This window comes from Grampus griseus (genome assembly GCF_964374135.1).
Source record: "Grampus griseus genome assembly, chromosome: 10".
Classification (NCBI taxonomy): domain Eukaryota; kingdom Metazoa; phylum Chordata; class Mammalia; order Artiodactyla; family Delphinidae; genus Grampus; species Grampus griseus.
The window spans coordinates 102,907,766-102,923,601 of record NC_139004.1 but is presented as its reverse complement, the minus strand read 5'-3'; the positions used below and the strand labels follow the sequence as shown (position 1 = coordinate 102,923,601).

Here is a 15,836-nt window from a genome sequence, read left to right as displayed (position 1 = left end):
AAGTTACATTTACTTTGCTTTTTAAAAAACTCACCCCGGGCTCCAGTAAAAATGCTGATGTTGTCCCCTGAACAGCACGAACAAAGCCGTGCTCGTCTGGCAGCTGGTCTATCCTCTGCTAACCCCAGAGAAAGCCCGAGAAGAGACCCCCTGGCCGAGCCTCCAGACTCTGGGGCACAGCGCACGTGCCAGGGAGCTAGGACCGCGTGCTCTGGGTTTGTGAACAGCAGCCGTGATGGCCGCACCCCCCCGAGTGGCCGTCACTGTCTCCCTCGGTCCGCACGACAGCCTTGAGCCGAGGGAGCTCGTCTCCTGGTGAACAGAGGCCGCGAAGCACCGCGGGGTACAGGCTGGGGCTCCAGTCCAACAGTCCGGGTAGGGAAGGGGGCAGTTTCTCCCCTGCTCTGGCTTCTGCTCCTCAGCAGTGAAAGCCCTGGCTTCAACCTAGCGTTCATCCAAGAGCAAGAGACCATCACCTGGTGACAAGGCCCCAGCCACGAACGCCATCTCCTAACTGACACACCCAGCTGCTTCCGTGAACTAGAACCGCATGGGTGTCCTGTCTGTGCTGCTTATGCAGGGAGATCTCTGGCTCCACACACCACCAGCGCTCCTCGTGCTGGTCAACAAGACATGCCAGCAGGGGCCAGGCCAGACGGGCCGCAGGCAGGCAGGGGAGCTGCTGGCGCATGTCCAGGAGCGGCCCTCTGAGCTCCAAAAGGAGAGGCTAGCTGACCAGCTACCACAGGGGCTCCACTCCCAGATGAGACACCTCTAGCGGGGAGGAGGCTGACGGCAAAGCGATCAAAAACACAGGCTTCAGGATCAGACAGCCTGGATTCCAGTTATACGTCCTGCCACCGCCTAGCCACTGACGAGCTGTATGAGCTTGGGCAGGTTAACCAGCCTAAGTCTCAGTGTCCTCCTCTTTAAGAATGCCAGTGAAAACAACATATATACAATGGAATATTACTCAGCCATAAAAAGAGACGAAATTGAGCTATTTGTAATGAGGTGGATAGACCTAGAGTCTGTCATACAGAGTGAAGTAAGTCAGAACGAGAGAGACAAATACCGTATGCTAACACATATATATGGAATCTAAGAAAAAAAAATGTCATGAAAAACCTAGGGGTGAAACAGGAATAAAGACACAGACTTACTAGAGAATGGACTTGAGGCTATGGGGAGGGGGAAGGGTAAACGGTGACAAAGCGATAAAGAGGCATGGACATATATACACTACCAAACGTAAGGTAGATAGCTAGTGGGAAGCAGCCGCATAGCACAGGGAGATCAGCTCGGTGCTTTGTGACCGCCTGGAGGGGTGGGATAGGGAGGGTGGGAGGGAGGGAGACGCAAGCGGGAAGAGATATGGGAACATATGTATATATATAACTGATTCATTTTGTTGTGAAGCTGAAACTAACATACCATTGTAAAGCAATTATACTCCAATAAAGATGTTAAAAAAAAAAAAAAGAATGCCAGTGAAAACAGTTCTCCCTACCTCGAGGTGACGGGGGATCAAATGGCCCAGCACAATGTCTAACAAAGACTGCCTGTGCTCTGGCGAGGAGAGGGTCCGGCAGAGCTCACCGAGATGTCAGTGCAGCCCTGGGCCACTCCACGGCCCCAGCTGTGGCCACATGCTGACCCCACAGTGAGAGACCTATGCCTCAGCAAGACCGTCTGGGGCAAGGGTGGGCAGAGCAGATGGCTGGGCTCTGCAGGGCACAGCCTGGCTTTGCGTCCTGGACTCGCCACTCAGTGACTCAGCCGTCAAAGGGGGGAAACGACTGCCTGGAAGCATCAGAAAGGGGACTGGGGCTTCCAAGGGTGCCGAGGCACTGTGGGGCACACATGGGGTTGACGAGGCCAATCCCATGCATCCCGCCAGCCCCCGCTCCCAAGCCTCAGCCAGACTCAGTTCATGCAGGGCTGAGCACACGCTACGTGGGGCGCTGAGCTAAATGCTCCCCTGTGCACCGTCATGCCTCTTCCTGTGAGCTTAGGTTGGTGTCCTCCATTCCACACGCCCTCTACACTTGTGATGCTGTTTCACTACCATCTCCACAGCCTCGGCAGCAGCCTGGGCAGAGCCTCCGCTAGGACTTGGGTTCTGCGCCTGCCAGAGGTGCCTGTGTGGGTCCTGGCGGGCCAGCGCCCAGGCTAGAGCCTCTCACTACATGATGTTCTGCAGCCTCTTTCCTAGAGCTGGTGGCCTCCCTAATGGCTGTCACCAAGGCGATTTTCTCACTGTCCCTTTCCTAAGTTTACAGGAAGGGATGGAGTAGAAGAGAGAACAGCCAAGGCCACAGGCAGCTGAGGTTTTGTGCCACTTCAGGCCACGTGCAGTTGGCTCACACGCCGTTCAGGTGGGGGGCCTTCCCGCTGGGCATCGGGGACACGGGGAGCGAATGAGGGAAGAAGGGGGCGGCGCTCACCTGCTTCATCTCCTGCGGGGTGTACAGCGTGGCCCGGATGATCATCACTCGGTCCAGAAGGTCAAGAGGGATGCCGTGGGGAGAGGCGATGTCCTCCGTGCCCCTGAAAGGCCAGAAGTGCCACATCGCTCAGGCCCCTCTGAGACCAGAAACTGGACACTGGAAACAAGGCTGAGGCCCTCACGATGACAAAGCAGCTAGTTCTCGCCCTGAGAGTCAGAGGCAGGACCGCAGAGGACACAGACTACTAACTCAGGTGGTGTCAGAAACAACGTCATTATTTTAGCAAATATCAACACCACAGGAAATTTGGGGAGGAGAAAAAAAGCCACCTAAAATCACATTAAAAATATTCAAATAGGTATTTGCCAAATTTTCGTAAGTTACACTATGTATGTAGATTTTTTCTTTTTTGCTTTTGTCCATGTTGCTTCAGTCTTAACAGACCATCAAGTGTTTTACTTAATTCAAACCGTTGGGCATTTAGGTAGTTTCCAGTTGTTGCTATTATTATTCATGGTGTTTTGATAAATAATTGTATGCATACAGCCATGAACATTTCCTCAGCAACTCTCACAGAGCATGACACTACTGTGAATATCTCCTTAATCAAACGAGTGAATGAACGAACGAATATCCTAATTTACGCAGCTACATGAGAGATCTGATCCCATTGCACTGTAGCCAGTACTGAGTATTCTAATTCTTAAATAGTTTGCTGTGACTTCCTGGTGGTGCAGTGGTTAAGAATCCGCCTGCCAATGCAGGGGACACAGGTTCAATCCCTGGTCTGGGAAGATCCCACATGCCGCGGAGCAACTGGGCCTGTGCGCCACAACTACTGAGCCTGCGCTCTAGAGCCCTCAAGCCACAACTACCGAGCCCGCATGCTGCAACTACTGAAGCCGCGCACCTTGAGCCCATGCTCTGCAACAAGAGAAGCCACTGCAATGAGAAGCCTAAGCACCGCAAGGAAGAGTAGCCCCCGCTCACCGCAACTAGAGAAAGCCTGAGCGCAGCAACAAAGACCTAACACAGCAAAAAAAAAAAAAAAAAAAAGTTTGTGGGCTTCCCTGGTGGCACAGTGGTTAAGAATCTGCCTGACAATGCAGGGGACACAGGCTCAGGGAAGATCCCACATGCCATACAGCAACTAAGCCCGTGCGCCACAACTACTGAGCTTGCACTCTAGAGCCTGAGAGACACAATTACCGAGCCTGCGTGCCACAACTACTGAAGCCCACGTGCCTAGAGCCCACGCTCCGCAATAAGAGAAGCCACTGCAATGAGAAGCCCACGCACTGCAATGAAGAGTAAACCCCGCTCTCCACAAAAAGAGAAAAGCCCGCACGCAGCAACGAACACCCAACGCAGCCAAAATAAAAACAAATAAATAAAAAAAATTATTAAAAAAAAAAGTTTGCTGCTTAAAGGTGTAGAAAAACGAAGAGTATAACACATCGTCTGAATTTGCATTTCCTTGATTACTAATGAATCATTTGAATGCTTTCCCTGTTACTTCATTTCGTTCTGGGAACTGTCCCGTCACGTCCTTTGCCTGTCGTTCTCTTGAATCCTTAGCCAGACCAGAGGAGAGCGGCCCGGGAGAAGAACCCCGCCAACCCACCGGGCCGTAGGGCGGCAGCTCCTGATGCGATGAGGGCTGGGCCAGCCTGGCGGCACCGGGCCTACAAGCTCAGTGAGCTGAGCCGGGCCTGCCTCCGCCTTCAGGAGCCCATCAGCACCGAGGCTGGCCTCCCCAGCGAGACCAGCCTGCAGTCTACGGTCAAAGAACGAGGGCAGGTCATTTGCAGCTAACCTTCAGTAAGTTTCAAAAATAAGTAAACATTCTAGAAATATAACTTCAGTAAAAGAAAATCTATGTGTTGAAACTCTATCTGGTCAGTTGAACTGTAAGTGTATATTTATTGCTGCAAGCATAAAATGTCCTGACACATGCTACAACAGGATGAACCTTGAAAATGTTACGCTAAGTGAAAGAAGTCAGTCACAGAGGGGCAAATACTGTATGATTCCACCCATAGGAAATATGCAGAAAAGGCAAATTCACAGAAGCAGAGTACATCTGAGATTACCAGGGGCTGGGGGAAGGGATATGGAACTCACTGGTTAATGGGGACAGAGTTTCTGTTTGAGGTGAAGGAAAAGTTCTGGAGATGGATGGTGGTGATGGCTGTACAACATTGTGAAGGTAATTAGTGTCACTGAACCATGCACATAAAAATAATTAAAATGGCAAACTCTATGTTATATACATTTCACCACAATGAAGAAATTCAAAAAAAGAATAAAATGCTTCATCAATAATTGTTAAATCTAATATTTAAAAATAAGTAAGACCTTTCCAAACAAAAAGGAAAATAGTAGCAAATATAAAATATTAAGATACCATTAGAGAAAACAAATCTTTTCCATCAACAAATATTTCTAAAACTAATAACGAAGAATTATTAAGATGGGGGCTTCCCTGGTGGTGCAGTGGTTGACACTCCGCCTGCCGATGCAGGGGACACGGGTTTGTGCCCCATTCCGGGTGGATCCCACATGCCGCGGAGCGGCTGGGCCCGTGAGCCATGGCCGCTGAGCCTGTGCGTCCGGAGCCTGTGCTCCTCAACGGGAGAGGCCACAACAGTGAGAGGCCCACGTACCGCAAAAAAAAAAAAGAATTATTAAAGATGAAATTCTATCATGATTCAAATTTTAGTATATTTGGTATATCTGTAATCTTCATATTAAACAAAATAACCTTTAAAAACTACATTTAATTTTTAGTTATTTACTTCTATTTAAGCCGTATGTCTCTCCTTGTTTTAGGTCCTATTTAGGAATTCTCTTGGGAAATGTTTAAAAGACCTCAACTTGCCGTCTTAAAATATCCCCAACTCTCTAACACTCACGATAAATTAACTTCAATTCAGACATAATAAATATAAGAAGTCTAAAGAAGAAAAGATTAGAGGAAAAAACACAAAAGAACAGAATTTATAAGAAAATGTTAAATTTTTTTCTTATAGTTTTGAGTCCATAAAAGTAAAAATTTAAACAAAAAAACTCTGCTTAAAGACTGCTAAGCATTTTTCAGGAATTAAAGACCAAAGACTGGAAATTTGTCCAAGCTATGAACCTTAGGTACACAGTTCCTTTCAGACAACATATTAGTGAAAAATAGTTTCTGGAACTCACATCCCTCTGGACAGGGATGGGGTCAAGTTTCCCAGGCCCCACTGGGCAAGCTGAGATCAGAGCCACCTTTCTATGCACTTTTTTTTCCCCTAGATGGGACGAGACTAAGAGAAGGACTCTGATCCTAAGAGATCTTGGTCCTGCCCTAAGCTGCCTGGCTCTGCGGGGCCTGAGAGGGAGGGGCGTCTATCAGCAGAGCTCCCTCGGTAGGGGGCGCCATCCGCCCAGGCTGAGCCCTTCCGCCAGCTGTCAGACTGAAGCCAGGCAGGCCTGACCAAAGCAAAGCCCAGGAAGCTGACAGGGCCTGTGCGGCAGGGACACCACGCTCACCAGGCCACGTGTCCAGTTTCCAGATGTTGCCCAGGTAGCCAGGCTCCCGCTGGCTGAACCTGGTACAAGCTGCCGGCCCTTTAAGATTGCAGAAGACACCTGTGATGATGACAGGCGGTGGTCTTGTCAAGACATCATCACAGGGATTCAAAGAGGGGATGCAAGATGCTGCCGCCACAGGCACTTGCATCGTGCACACAAATCCTCTTTCTGAGCGAGAGTGATCACCTGAGCAGGGGGCCTGCCCCACAGCCCGCAGCATGGCTTCTGTATAAGCTCAGCAGAGACAAAGCTCCTCCGAGGCAGGTCTAGGTGAACCAGCAGTCCAGGCTCCCCACTAGCTTTGGCTCCAGCTCTGTGCTGAGACCCTCAAGGGCCTTGGGGTCTCTTTCCAGATTCCTGCACCCCCCTGCTACCAGAAGCATGTGGCCTCCGGGGCTCTGCTGCCCTCACTACTGTGCTGCAGGCTTAAAGAGGGCTCTGTACCACCCCCTCATGCCCTAGCACTGCTGAGACCAGGCCCCAAGACTCAAGGGAGTGCAGAAAACCAGTGAGCCAACTACTGGGCACACTGGTGCTTAGGCTCGAGAGCTGAAAAAAGGGCGAGTCCTCTGGGATCCCTTCTTGAAGGTGGACCTAAGGGGGTTGGGTGGGGGGAGGTGCCAGTGTGGCTCCAAGAATGTCTGGGCCAGAAAGAAACGACTGGTTTCACTGTCAGAGGCCTGGGTTCTCATCCTAGCTTTATGACCAGGGGCACACCACGCTGTCATTCTGTTTCCTCTCTGAAAAGTGAAGGCAAGACACACACCTCCTGGAGCTTGGAGGAGGTCGGAAGTTAACACAGGCCATGTCGCCAAGGGCTGGCCCATCTGACCTTACCTTTGCCCACTCCAACCGGATGACCAAGACACATCCCAGTGGAACCCCAGTCACCACGACGAGGCCCTCATATGCAGAAACAGGATGGCTGCTGCGCTGGTGACCGTGACAGAGTGAAGTCAAGCCACTCTGCTTCCCTCGAAATGAACACGACCACCCCTCACCCTCATCCTGACTCACGACACTACGGGATGAAAGTGATCCTGGAGGAACACATGAGCCCGGGCAGAAGGTGGAAAAGCCTCATGGTACCTGATGACACAGTTGCCTCGGTTGGACGCAAAGATGACGATGGGGGCAATGGAAGACTCCAGCGCCCGGTGCAGGTAGGTGAAGCACTCGATGTCCAGCATGTGGACCTCATCAACGAACAGCACCCCCGGAACCAGCTCTGCCACGCCCTGGTCGATGTACTTGTTCACCACCTTGTTAATCTCCCCTCGGAGTTTATCTAGGAGTCGGCAAGGATGGACAAGCAGGGTCAATGCCAGGTGCGGAGGCTGTCGCCTTTCTCTTCTCTTCCACCCGAACTCAATCCAAGCCTAAGTTCAGGGCCGGGTTTGACTGCTAGCTCTGTGACCCCACAAGCAGGCTACAGCCCCACTCCAGGCTTCAGTTTCATCTGAAAATAGGGTTAACTTTACCTAAAAGTCACAAAATTCGCTGCCTCCCCTGAAGTTGTGTTTTGTTAAGTTTGTAAATGGCTTTTACCACATTCTGCATGTCTGTCACACTCCCCACCAGGCCTTATTATCTCACACCCCCAACCCAGGAAGAAGGGAGCTTTCAGATGCAAATTTCCCTGTGCTGCACTCGGTGAATGACCCTTTCTCTTGGCCCTGTGTGACAAAGCTTCGTTAATTAACTTTCAATCAAGTACTTGGAGGAAGGAATAGGGTGCGTGCAGAATCCTCTCCGGAGGGAAACCTGTGAGGAATGACAGGTTCTGAGGAAAGGCACCATCTCAGAGCTCTAAGAGGGACAGAGCCTCTCAAAAGCTGAATAGCCCTCCAAGGTCACAGTTCTCATTGTCCAAACCAGCGCCTGTACTAACAGCAGGAGGGAGCAGCCCACAAACCAGCACCTTCTACCACAGCCATGAAGCGGGATGGTCAAAGCTGTGTTAAGATAAGGACGCTGCTCTAGGCAACTCTAATAGAAAGGGCTCAGATCATGCCACTGGGTGAAACTTTAAAGAAAACAGAGCTTTAATGTTTAACATTTTCAGGTGACAAAGCTATAGGTGGTAATTAGAAAAAAGAGGGGCGTACCAGTTAGCAAGGGGATCAGGTAAACTACAGGCCCACGAGGGGCAGCCACACTCCCGCCTCGCCTGGGGACTCCATGCGCTGCAGAAGCAACGTGACCCGTGACAGCCTCCATCGGTGGGATGAGCGCGAGGACACCGAGGACAGCCACACACTGTCAGGGGGGAGAAGTGCGCCTCCCGACGCACTCGCCAGGCTGGGGACCGGGTCCGTCAGACCCCAGGCCCCCAACTCTGCTTCTTCTCTCACCTGTGATCTCCGTCTTCTTTGGCTTCATGAGCTGGCCCATCATGGACAGGATGTCTTGTCCCCCCTGCAGAGGAGAAGACTCAGGAATCAGTCCTGCTTCCTAAGGCAGCTGCAAATGCCTCATCGCCACCCCCCAACCCCAGTGCTCCTCGTCAATTGCCCCACGTCAGCTCATCAACTCGACAGGGGTCCTGAGATGTGGAGACCCTGGGCACCTGCACTGGAAGCTTGAGGAACTTCTCAACAAAGAGGAGTTTTTAAGAGGTTCCCCCGAGCGGCCAGAATTAAACAAAATGCCTTTGTGGGAAGAACAAGCTCCGTGGGGCCGCCCCCCCCCACCCTGGCCGTGTCTCTTCCCAGTCCCGGACGGCTTCACCCCACAGGACTGCCAACTCTTCCCTGGGCATCCAGCTCTTCTGGACTCAATTCGAGCCCACCTGTCAGGAACCACAGTCTGTTTCCTGGGAAGCCCCTCTATGGGGCGTCTGACCGCAACACTGTCCTGCTGCTCCAGCCCCCTGGGGACAGACGCATGGACTCGTGTCCGCCCCCCTCACTAGGCCCGGCTACCAGACTTGCTCGGAGCCCAGGGCCTGTCCCTGCAGCTGGCTGACCCCGCGCAGGCTCACCAGCTGCTGCACCCACCTGCCAGCCCCTCAGTGCAGGTAGCAAGCAGTCAACATTTCGTGATCGCCTGCTGTTTCCAGGCCCTGGGACACAGGCGCTCCCTGAATGTTCAACAGTGAAAGGGAGCTAATGTTTCCCAAATACTTGCCGGGCCAGGTAGGAAGTATCATGCCCTTTCCACAGAGGAGTAAACTCAAAATCAGAGAGCCCTAAATCACAAAAACCTGAAGACCCGAAGTGACTGTCGGCCGAGCCCACAGTGTTGGAGCCACAATCCCGGACCCCACTTTGGTGAGACTCGTCAGGCGAGTGGCTCCCAGCAGGCTGGTTTCACAAACTGGGGGGAGATTCTTCAGCAAGCTCTCTGCCAAGGCTCCAAGGGACAACACCCAAGGATCAAATTTCAGGTTAGAAAGCCTATTCCCTTGTTAGTGAAGAGGTGGCCTCTTTTAGGACGAAGAGGAAACCAAACCTAAAGACCACCAGCAGGGAAGAGTCGGCTTCTCTGAATTGCACATTTCCCAGAGATGGCATAAAATCATCCTGTGCTTTCCCCACATTTTATTAGTCAGGACACAAGCATCCATCTTCTGCTCGCATAAGGAGCAGGGACAGTTCCAGCTCAAAGCTATAAAACTGGGGATTCTGCTAAGCAGGGGGAAGACACAGCTTTCTCAGGCTCCCTGAAATCCTGCAAAGGGCTCAAAGAACACCCCTGCCCTCTGCCATTCACACCCAGAGCAGCCCAGGCCCGAGCCGCGTGCTGGAGAGGAGCCAGGGAGAAGCTGGCCAGCTCGGGGGCCAGAGGCTGGGCTGGGAGAAGGAACAATACGCAGGAAACCATCTGTGACTAGAGCGTTTGAAATGTAACAAAGGAGCCCCTCGTAGCTCTTGTCCATGTTAATTGCTGAACATTACAGACAGAAAAGGACTGCCTGCCCTAAGAAGCAGCAGCAAGACGGACAGTTCATCCCGGAGCCTCCAGCACACAAAAGGCTCCCGCGCCAGCAGGGCCGCCAGCAGGGCCAGCTTCCCGGCGGTAGCTGGGGGCAGTACCTGGGGCCGTGCGTTGGCCACGTCCAAGTCATGCAGGGTCACGTCCTGGATGATTTCCTTCTTCTTGTGCACGTCCCCCTTGGGCAAGGGGACGTACTCTTCAGCTTCAAGGTCGAATTCGGTGGCGTAGGTATCACACCTGCCCTGCCTCTGCAGAGAGAGCGAAACCTGAGTGCCTGGCGAGCTCCACTGCCAAGTCCCCAAGCGGCACAGGGTGAGATAAAAGTCTCAGGTCCCACTGCGGCCTGACAGCCGCCTTGACAAACTGCAAACATGGCCTCTGCTTCCCTGCTGCCAAGAGAAGGAGCTATCTGCCCATCGCTGGGTTCCAAAACCCGGCTGAAAACACCCGATACTCTCTCCCAGAATCTTCCCCCTCTCTCTTAACTGTATGCAATTCCCGATAAAGGGCAAATCCAGTAGATTAACTGGAGACGGAGGGGCTGTTCAGACTCTTTTGTAGGTGGCTGATTTATTGTATGATATGAAGTATTATGCTCATCCATTAAACAGTGAGGAACTCTGTACAGGACACTGGAAATCAGATATAAAAAGAATGCCAACTAATGCAGCATTCCTTTCCACATGCATATATCTTGGGAAGAAAATACCAAAGAGATAAAAGGAAGATTAAATACCCTGCACATTTCAATTTGAAAATGACTACAGTTGTTTCGCGTCCTCACCATTCTCCCCCTCTAAACAGGTTTTGGTATTTTTCTAACAGACTGTCTGTTTTAATCATGAGAAGGTTAAAGAATGCAGATAAAGGGAAAGCAAACTTGACTAAACATAAAGGGGCAACTGCTGCCCTTCCAGCAGCATCGCAGCAGACACAGTGCCCCTTCCCACGCACCCCGGACCCCCTGAAGAAAGCAAGCCACTTCCCGGCCACCTGGGTCTCCTCGTGGCATTACCTTCACGGCCCCACTGTTGGCTTCAATGTAAATCACATCTCCAGCTTCTACTCGCTCTTTCTGCAAACTTTCAAAAATGCTGGGGTCCAGCTTAAAAAAACAAACAAACGGTGAACCAGAGAACTATAATCCACGTTGTATTTATTTCTGATATACTGTAAGGTAGTTTCCTCTATGAGAGCTGAGGTAGCTAATGACCGTATGGAGGGAGAGAGGGAGAGAGGGGGGGAGGGAGGGGGGGAGAGAGAGAGAGAGAGAGAGAGAAAGAAGAGAGGGAGGGAGGGAGGGAGGGAGAGAGAGAGAGAGAGGGAGGGAGGGAGTGTGTGTGTGTGTGTGTGTGTGTGTGTGTGTGTGTGTGTGTGTGGTGTGTGTGTGTGTGTGTGGTGTGTGTGTGTGTGTGTGTGTTGTGTGTGTATGGGGGAGACAGGCTTTGGGGTTTGAGTGTCCCAAAGAGAAGGCAGGAGAGGGGCACAAAGGGAGACCTAAGCTCCTCCTTCCTTTTACTCCAGAGGCCGCAAACTGGCAAATATGGCTCTGACCACTTCCAGGTGGGGCCCATACTGTCCATGGGACCAGAGACCCTAACACCCCCTTTTGAGATTGCTTTCCCTGCTTCAATCCTTTGCCCTCCCCACACCAGGCAGGGGTGGCAGTTTCTGCACCGGAAGCACGGACAGAACCTGCTTACTCTCCATGGCTGCCCTTCTGTGGGCCCATGGTTTTAGACAAGGCTCTCTGAGCTTCAGTTTCCTCATCTATACAACAGCACCCAGCTGTGATCACATCATAGATGTGTAAAATTCAAAGAAAACATAAAAGCAGGATCTTCCCCAAGCCAGTCGATTCAAATTCCAGTGTCTGCTCCCTTGGGCCCACGTGTTCACATCTCCAGAAAAGGCAAGTAGCGCATTCTGGGAACTGCTGCTTCCCCAGATCATCCAGACCCAGGCCCCCCAGGTGGTCAGTGTTGTGGGACAGCATCTTTTGTACAGAGTCAGCATTTAGAAATGTTTCTCTCAGTTAGATTTCAAGGGGAGCTATTACTCTCAACTCTCAAACAAAATTAGAGTAAAACCTTCCCAGGACTCAGTAGAAAAAGCAAGACGTAAAAGAACACATACTGTATGATTCTATTTATATGAAATGTTCAGAAAAGGCAAATATATAGACAGAAAGTAGATTAGGCATGAGGTTTCTTTTTGCGGTAATGAAAATGTTCTAAAATTGGATTGTGATGATAGCTGTACAACTCTGTAAACCGATTAAAATTCCTTGAGCTGTACACTTAAAATGGGTGAATTTTACTAAAAATGAGGCCTCAATGAAGTTGTTACAAAGAGTAACCAGAGGGAACCCAGGGCTCTATCTCCCTGGTGGGATGGGCCCGACGGCTCCTGGACCACTGCCATGAGCATGAAGACGGGGGTGGCAGGCCCCTACCGCAGGGCTGGGATGAGGGAGGCTCTCCATAAATGGCGGTACTTCCTCCTTCACACGTAAATATTCACCGAGTATTTGAACTCCATCTATCCAAACAGCTTGTACATATGCTCAAAGTGCCTGGAAGTACTCATTTTGGAAGCAAAACATTCACCCTTTTGTTATTTTCTGAAAGAAACTGTGCAAAACAGCTTTATGGGTAGCTAAAATTTAAACTGCATATCTTACTTTATATATCCTATATTGGAGAGTACACTTCTTTTTTTTGCCTCCAACATTTTTGTATCAGTTAATTTCCCAAATGAAGTGACTGAAAATGTAATTACTGAAAGGTGGTAGACACTACTAAGAAATCTAATTACTACAGAATGGGAGAGATGAAGGGGGAGGGGTTTAAGAGAGGTATTTGCAGAGGCAAGCTCCTGAGATGGGAAACGCTGTTAGGATAAAGAAAAATGGTCCTTTGGAGAAGTGACATGTTTATGACCTCCATAAAGCAGTGACCAAGAGACCACCTTACAGAATCAAAGAACAATAAAATCGCAGAGGAGAGCAAAGATGGGGAAATTATATGGTCAATCTACCACAGTTTAGATAGGGAGGCCCAGAGAGCTCAACTGACGTCTAAAGGTCACACAGCAAGCTGGAGGGCAGGCAGCATAGTGGTTAGGACTCAGAGAGTCCGCCCTGCCACTAACTAGCTGTGTGATCCGAGGATGACTGCTTAACCTCCTCACGAGCCTCATTTCTTTTATCTGTAAAATGAGGGAAATTACACACACACACACACACACACACACACAGAGAGAGAGAGATTTGTTGATGCACTTGGCCCAGGGCCTGGCACATACAATAAGTGAGAGCTGTGAAGAAAAGGTTATTCATTGTTATCAATAAGGCAAAGCCACAATAAGGCTGCCCCATCTCACAACAACACCAACAGCTACCACTTCTTAGGTAACTGGGTACCACCCCCAAAGCTACAACTTTTATCCTCACAGTAACTCTGTGAGGCAGGCAATTATTATTCCCATGTAACAGATAAAGAAACCATCGCTCAGAGATGAAGTCACTGCAGAAGGCCACACTGCAGTGAGCGGCAGACTCCAAACCCACGCTCCCCGCCAGGCGTCCCTGCTGCCCGCCTCCTCCAGGCTTACAGGACAGGAGTGGGAGGCTCACCCAGGGCCTCCCCGACTGCCACCGCCACACTGTCTCCGGGACCCTGGCCTGAGCACAACCGACCACTGAAGCCACCCCGGGTTAATAGGGCCCGACACACAAAAGGGACTGCAGCCGGGACTCTGTGTTGGGCCACTAGGGAGTCCGCTGTCATCACTCTTCAACTCTTACCAGATCCCTCAGTGCTGCTTTTCCTGTGAGCACGAGCACTGGAACTGAACAGCCAATGCCCAGGCCTGTGACACACGGTCACTGTGTGGGACGCAGGATGGCACCACACAGCCCAGGCCTAACATACACAGCTCCCTCGTCAACAAGAAAAGAAGAGGGCTTCCCTGGTGGCGCGGTGGTTGAGAGTCCGCCTGCCGATGCAGGGGACATGGGTTCGAGCCCCGGTCCGGGAGGATCCCACATGCCATGGAACAGCTACGCCCGTGCGCCACAACTATTGAGCATGTGCTCTAGAGCCCGCGAGCCACAACTACTGAGCCCGCGAGCCGCAACTACTGAAGCCCGCACGCCTAGAGCCCGTGCTCCGCAGCAAGAGAAGCCACCGCCGTGAGAAGCCCGTGCACCTCAACAAAGAGTAGTCCCTGCTCTGCACAACTACAGAAAGCCCGCGCGCAGCAACAAAGACCCAACGGAATCAAAAATAAATAAATGAATAAATAAATAAAAAGAAGAGAAGAAGAGCCACGTCTTTACTGAGTCCTCCGTGTGCCAGCCCTGCCCAACATGTGACTCTGTCGGCCCTGTGCACAGACAGGTCACGCCGCATGGGGCGATCCTGGGGCAGAGCGACGGCCCACGAGCAGGCACTCACTTTCAGCTGCTTGGTCCCCTTGGCTGTCTTGAGTCCTATGATCACGTGGCTGATGGTCTTGCCGTAGCCCCCCATGGGGTTCTCCGTCTCACATGGGGTGAGCTCCGTGACCTCGCCTTCGTATACCTCCTTGGTCTCCTTTATCCGCAGCCCTGGAAGAGAAACATGGCAGATGAACGAGCCCTGGTGAGAAGCACGACTCCCTCTCATTCTTTTAACAGCCATTTTAGCCATAAAACCTCCACGTCATAAGAACCAACAAGTCAGCCTCACCCGTACATAACCCTGGGTGGGGAAGCACTGCCCACACACACGTAGTGGAGGAGCTGCTCGGAACGCAGAGAAATGTTCTATTTCACCTTCTCAAAGGGACCTTCTAGGTTCAGATCTAGAATTAGACACACAGGCCATCGTTCCTCAAAATTGTTTCAGACAACTGCTACTCCTCCAAGGGGGTGAAACTTAGCTTAAGCCTCTAATCCTGTCTCTGAACCCAAACCATCCTACTCCGCTGGAGCAGCAACTACATGGGCCTTTGTTTCCTGCACTTTTGACTCTTGAAGGAAATTTTTAAAACCAGTGGAGTAACTCACCACACCCCTTCTGACATCATCAGGCCTGAGCAAGGCATAGGATAATAATGAGAGGTCCGTGCTGAGAGCAAGGGACAGCCACCCCGCCAGGCATCTGGGCCCCGGGCTGCTCCTCACTGCACACCCCAAGAAGAAACACCCAGCTGTCATTCACGATTTGTAGCGGGTGGTTCTACAACTCTTTGCAATTCATCTCCAAAGCAAACCGCCCCCAATAATAGAGCATTTACAATTCTTAGATTAGAATACTGTAAATGAAGGCAAACTTCTCTCTCCTGTTCTAAACATCACCCACATTAGCTGTTCAATAAATGTTTGTTGTCAAGTTAATTTTTAGAAGATGGCCTCAGTGCCTTCAAGTACCATGTTTTTGCTGCCGGAAGCATCCTTCCCTCCCTTTGGTCTCACAGACTTCCAGGTAGAGACTTGCCGGCTCTACAAAGCTGCCCTGACACAACCCTTCCTTCTTCCTCACCCTCCAGTCACCACCTGGCACCCTGCGTCTCCCCGTGCAGGGACCTGCAGCGCCGAGCGGCCCCCGCGAGACTGTCAACACCCGGGCTGAAGGCTCAGCCCCGCAGGCACACGTGAATGGACGGGCCAAAGAAGTCACTTAGGGGTGAGGGGGTGTTATCAGGCAGACCATCCAACACCCAAGAAATCTGCCTGCAGATGTGCCTGCAAGTTCTGTATAAGGCCCACGATCTCTTAGGAGGGCGCCACGGGATGCTACAGCCCCTGCACCGCGGCACCCCCAAACTCAGCACGAAAACCCAGGCCTTGTCTGGATCAGACGTTTTTTCCCCTCGAAGTCGATACAC

At 51.3% G+C, this 15,836-nt stretch overlaps 1 protein-coding gene across 1 annotated transcript in view; it reads right to left on the bottom strand.

The window, feature by feature from the left end:
- The window catches only part of RUVBL1 (RuvB like AAA ATPase 1), a 35,861-nt gene that overhangs the window by 3,093 nt on the left and 16,932 nt on the right, over positions 1 to 15,836 (bottom strand). The window contains exons 4-9 of the mRNA XM_082663680.1: positions 14,423 to 14,574; positions 10,978 to 11,067; positions 10,061 to 10,210; positions 8,378 to 8,441; positions 7,113 to 7,311; positions 2,448 to 2,550 (exon numbers count right to left, since the gene is read on the bottom strand). Of these exons, the coding sequence (XP_082519806.1) occupies positions 2,448 to 2,550; positions 7,113 to 7,311; positions 8,378 to 8,441; positions 10,061 to 10,210; positions 10,978 to 11,067; positions 14,423 to 14,574 (758 nt within the window). The remainder of the gene's footprint in view (positions 1 to 2,447; positions 2,551 to 7,112; positions 7,312 to 8,377; positions 8,442 to 10,060; positions 10,211 to 10,977; positions 11,068 to 14,422; positions 14,575 to 15,836) is intronic.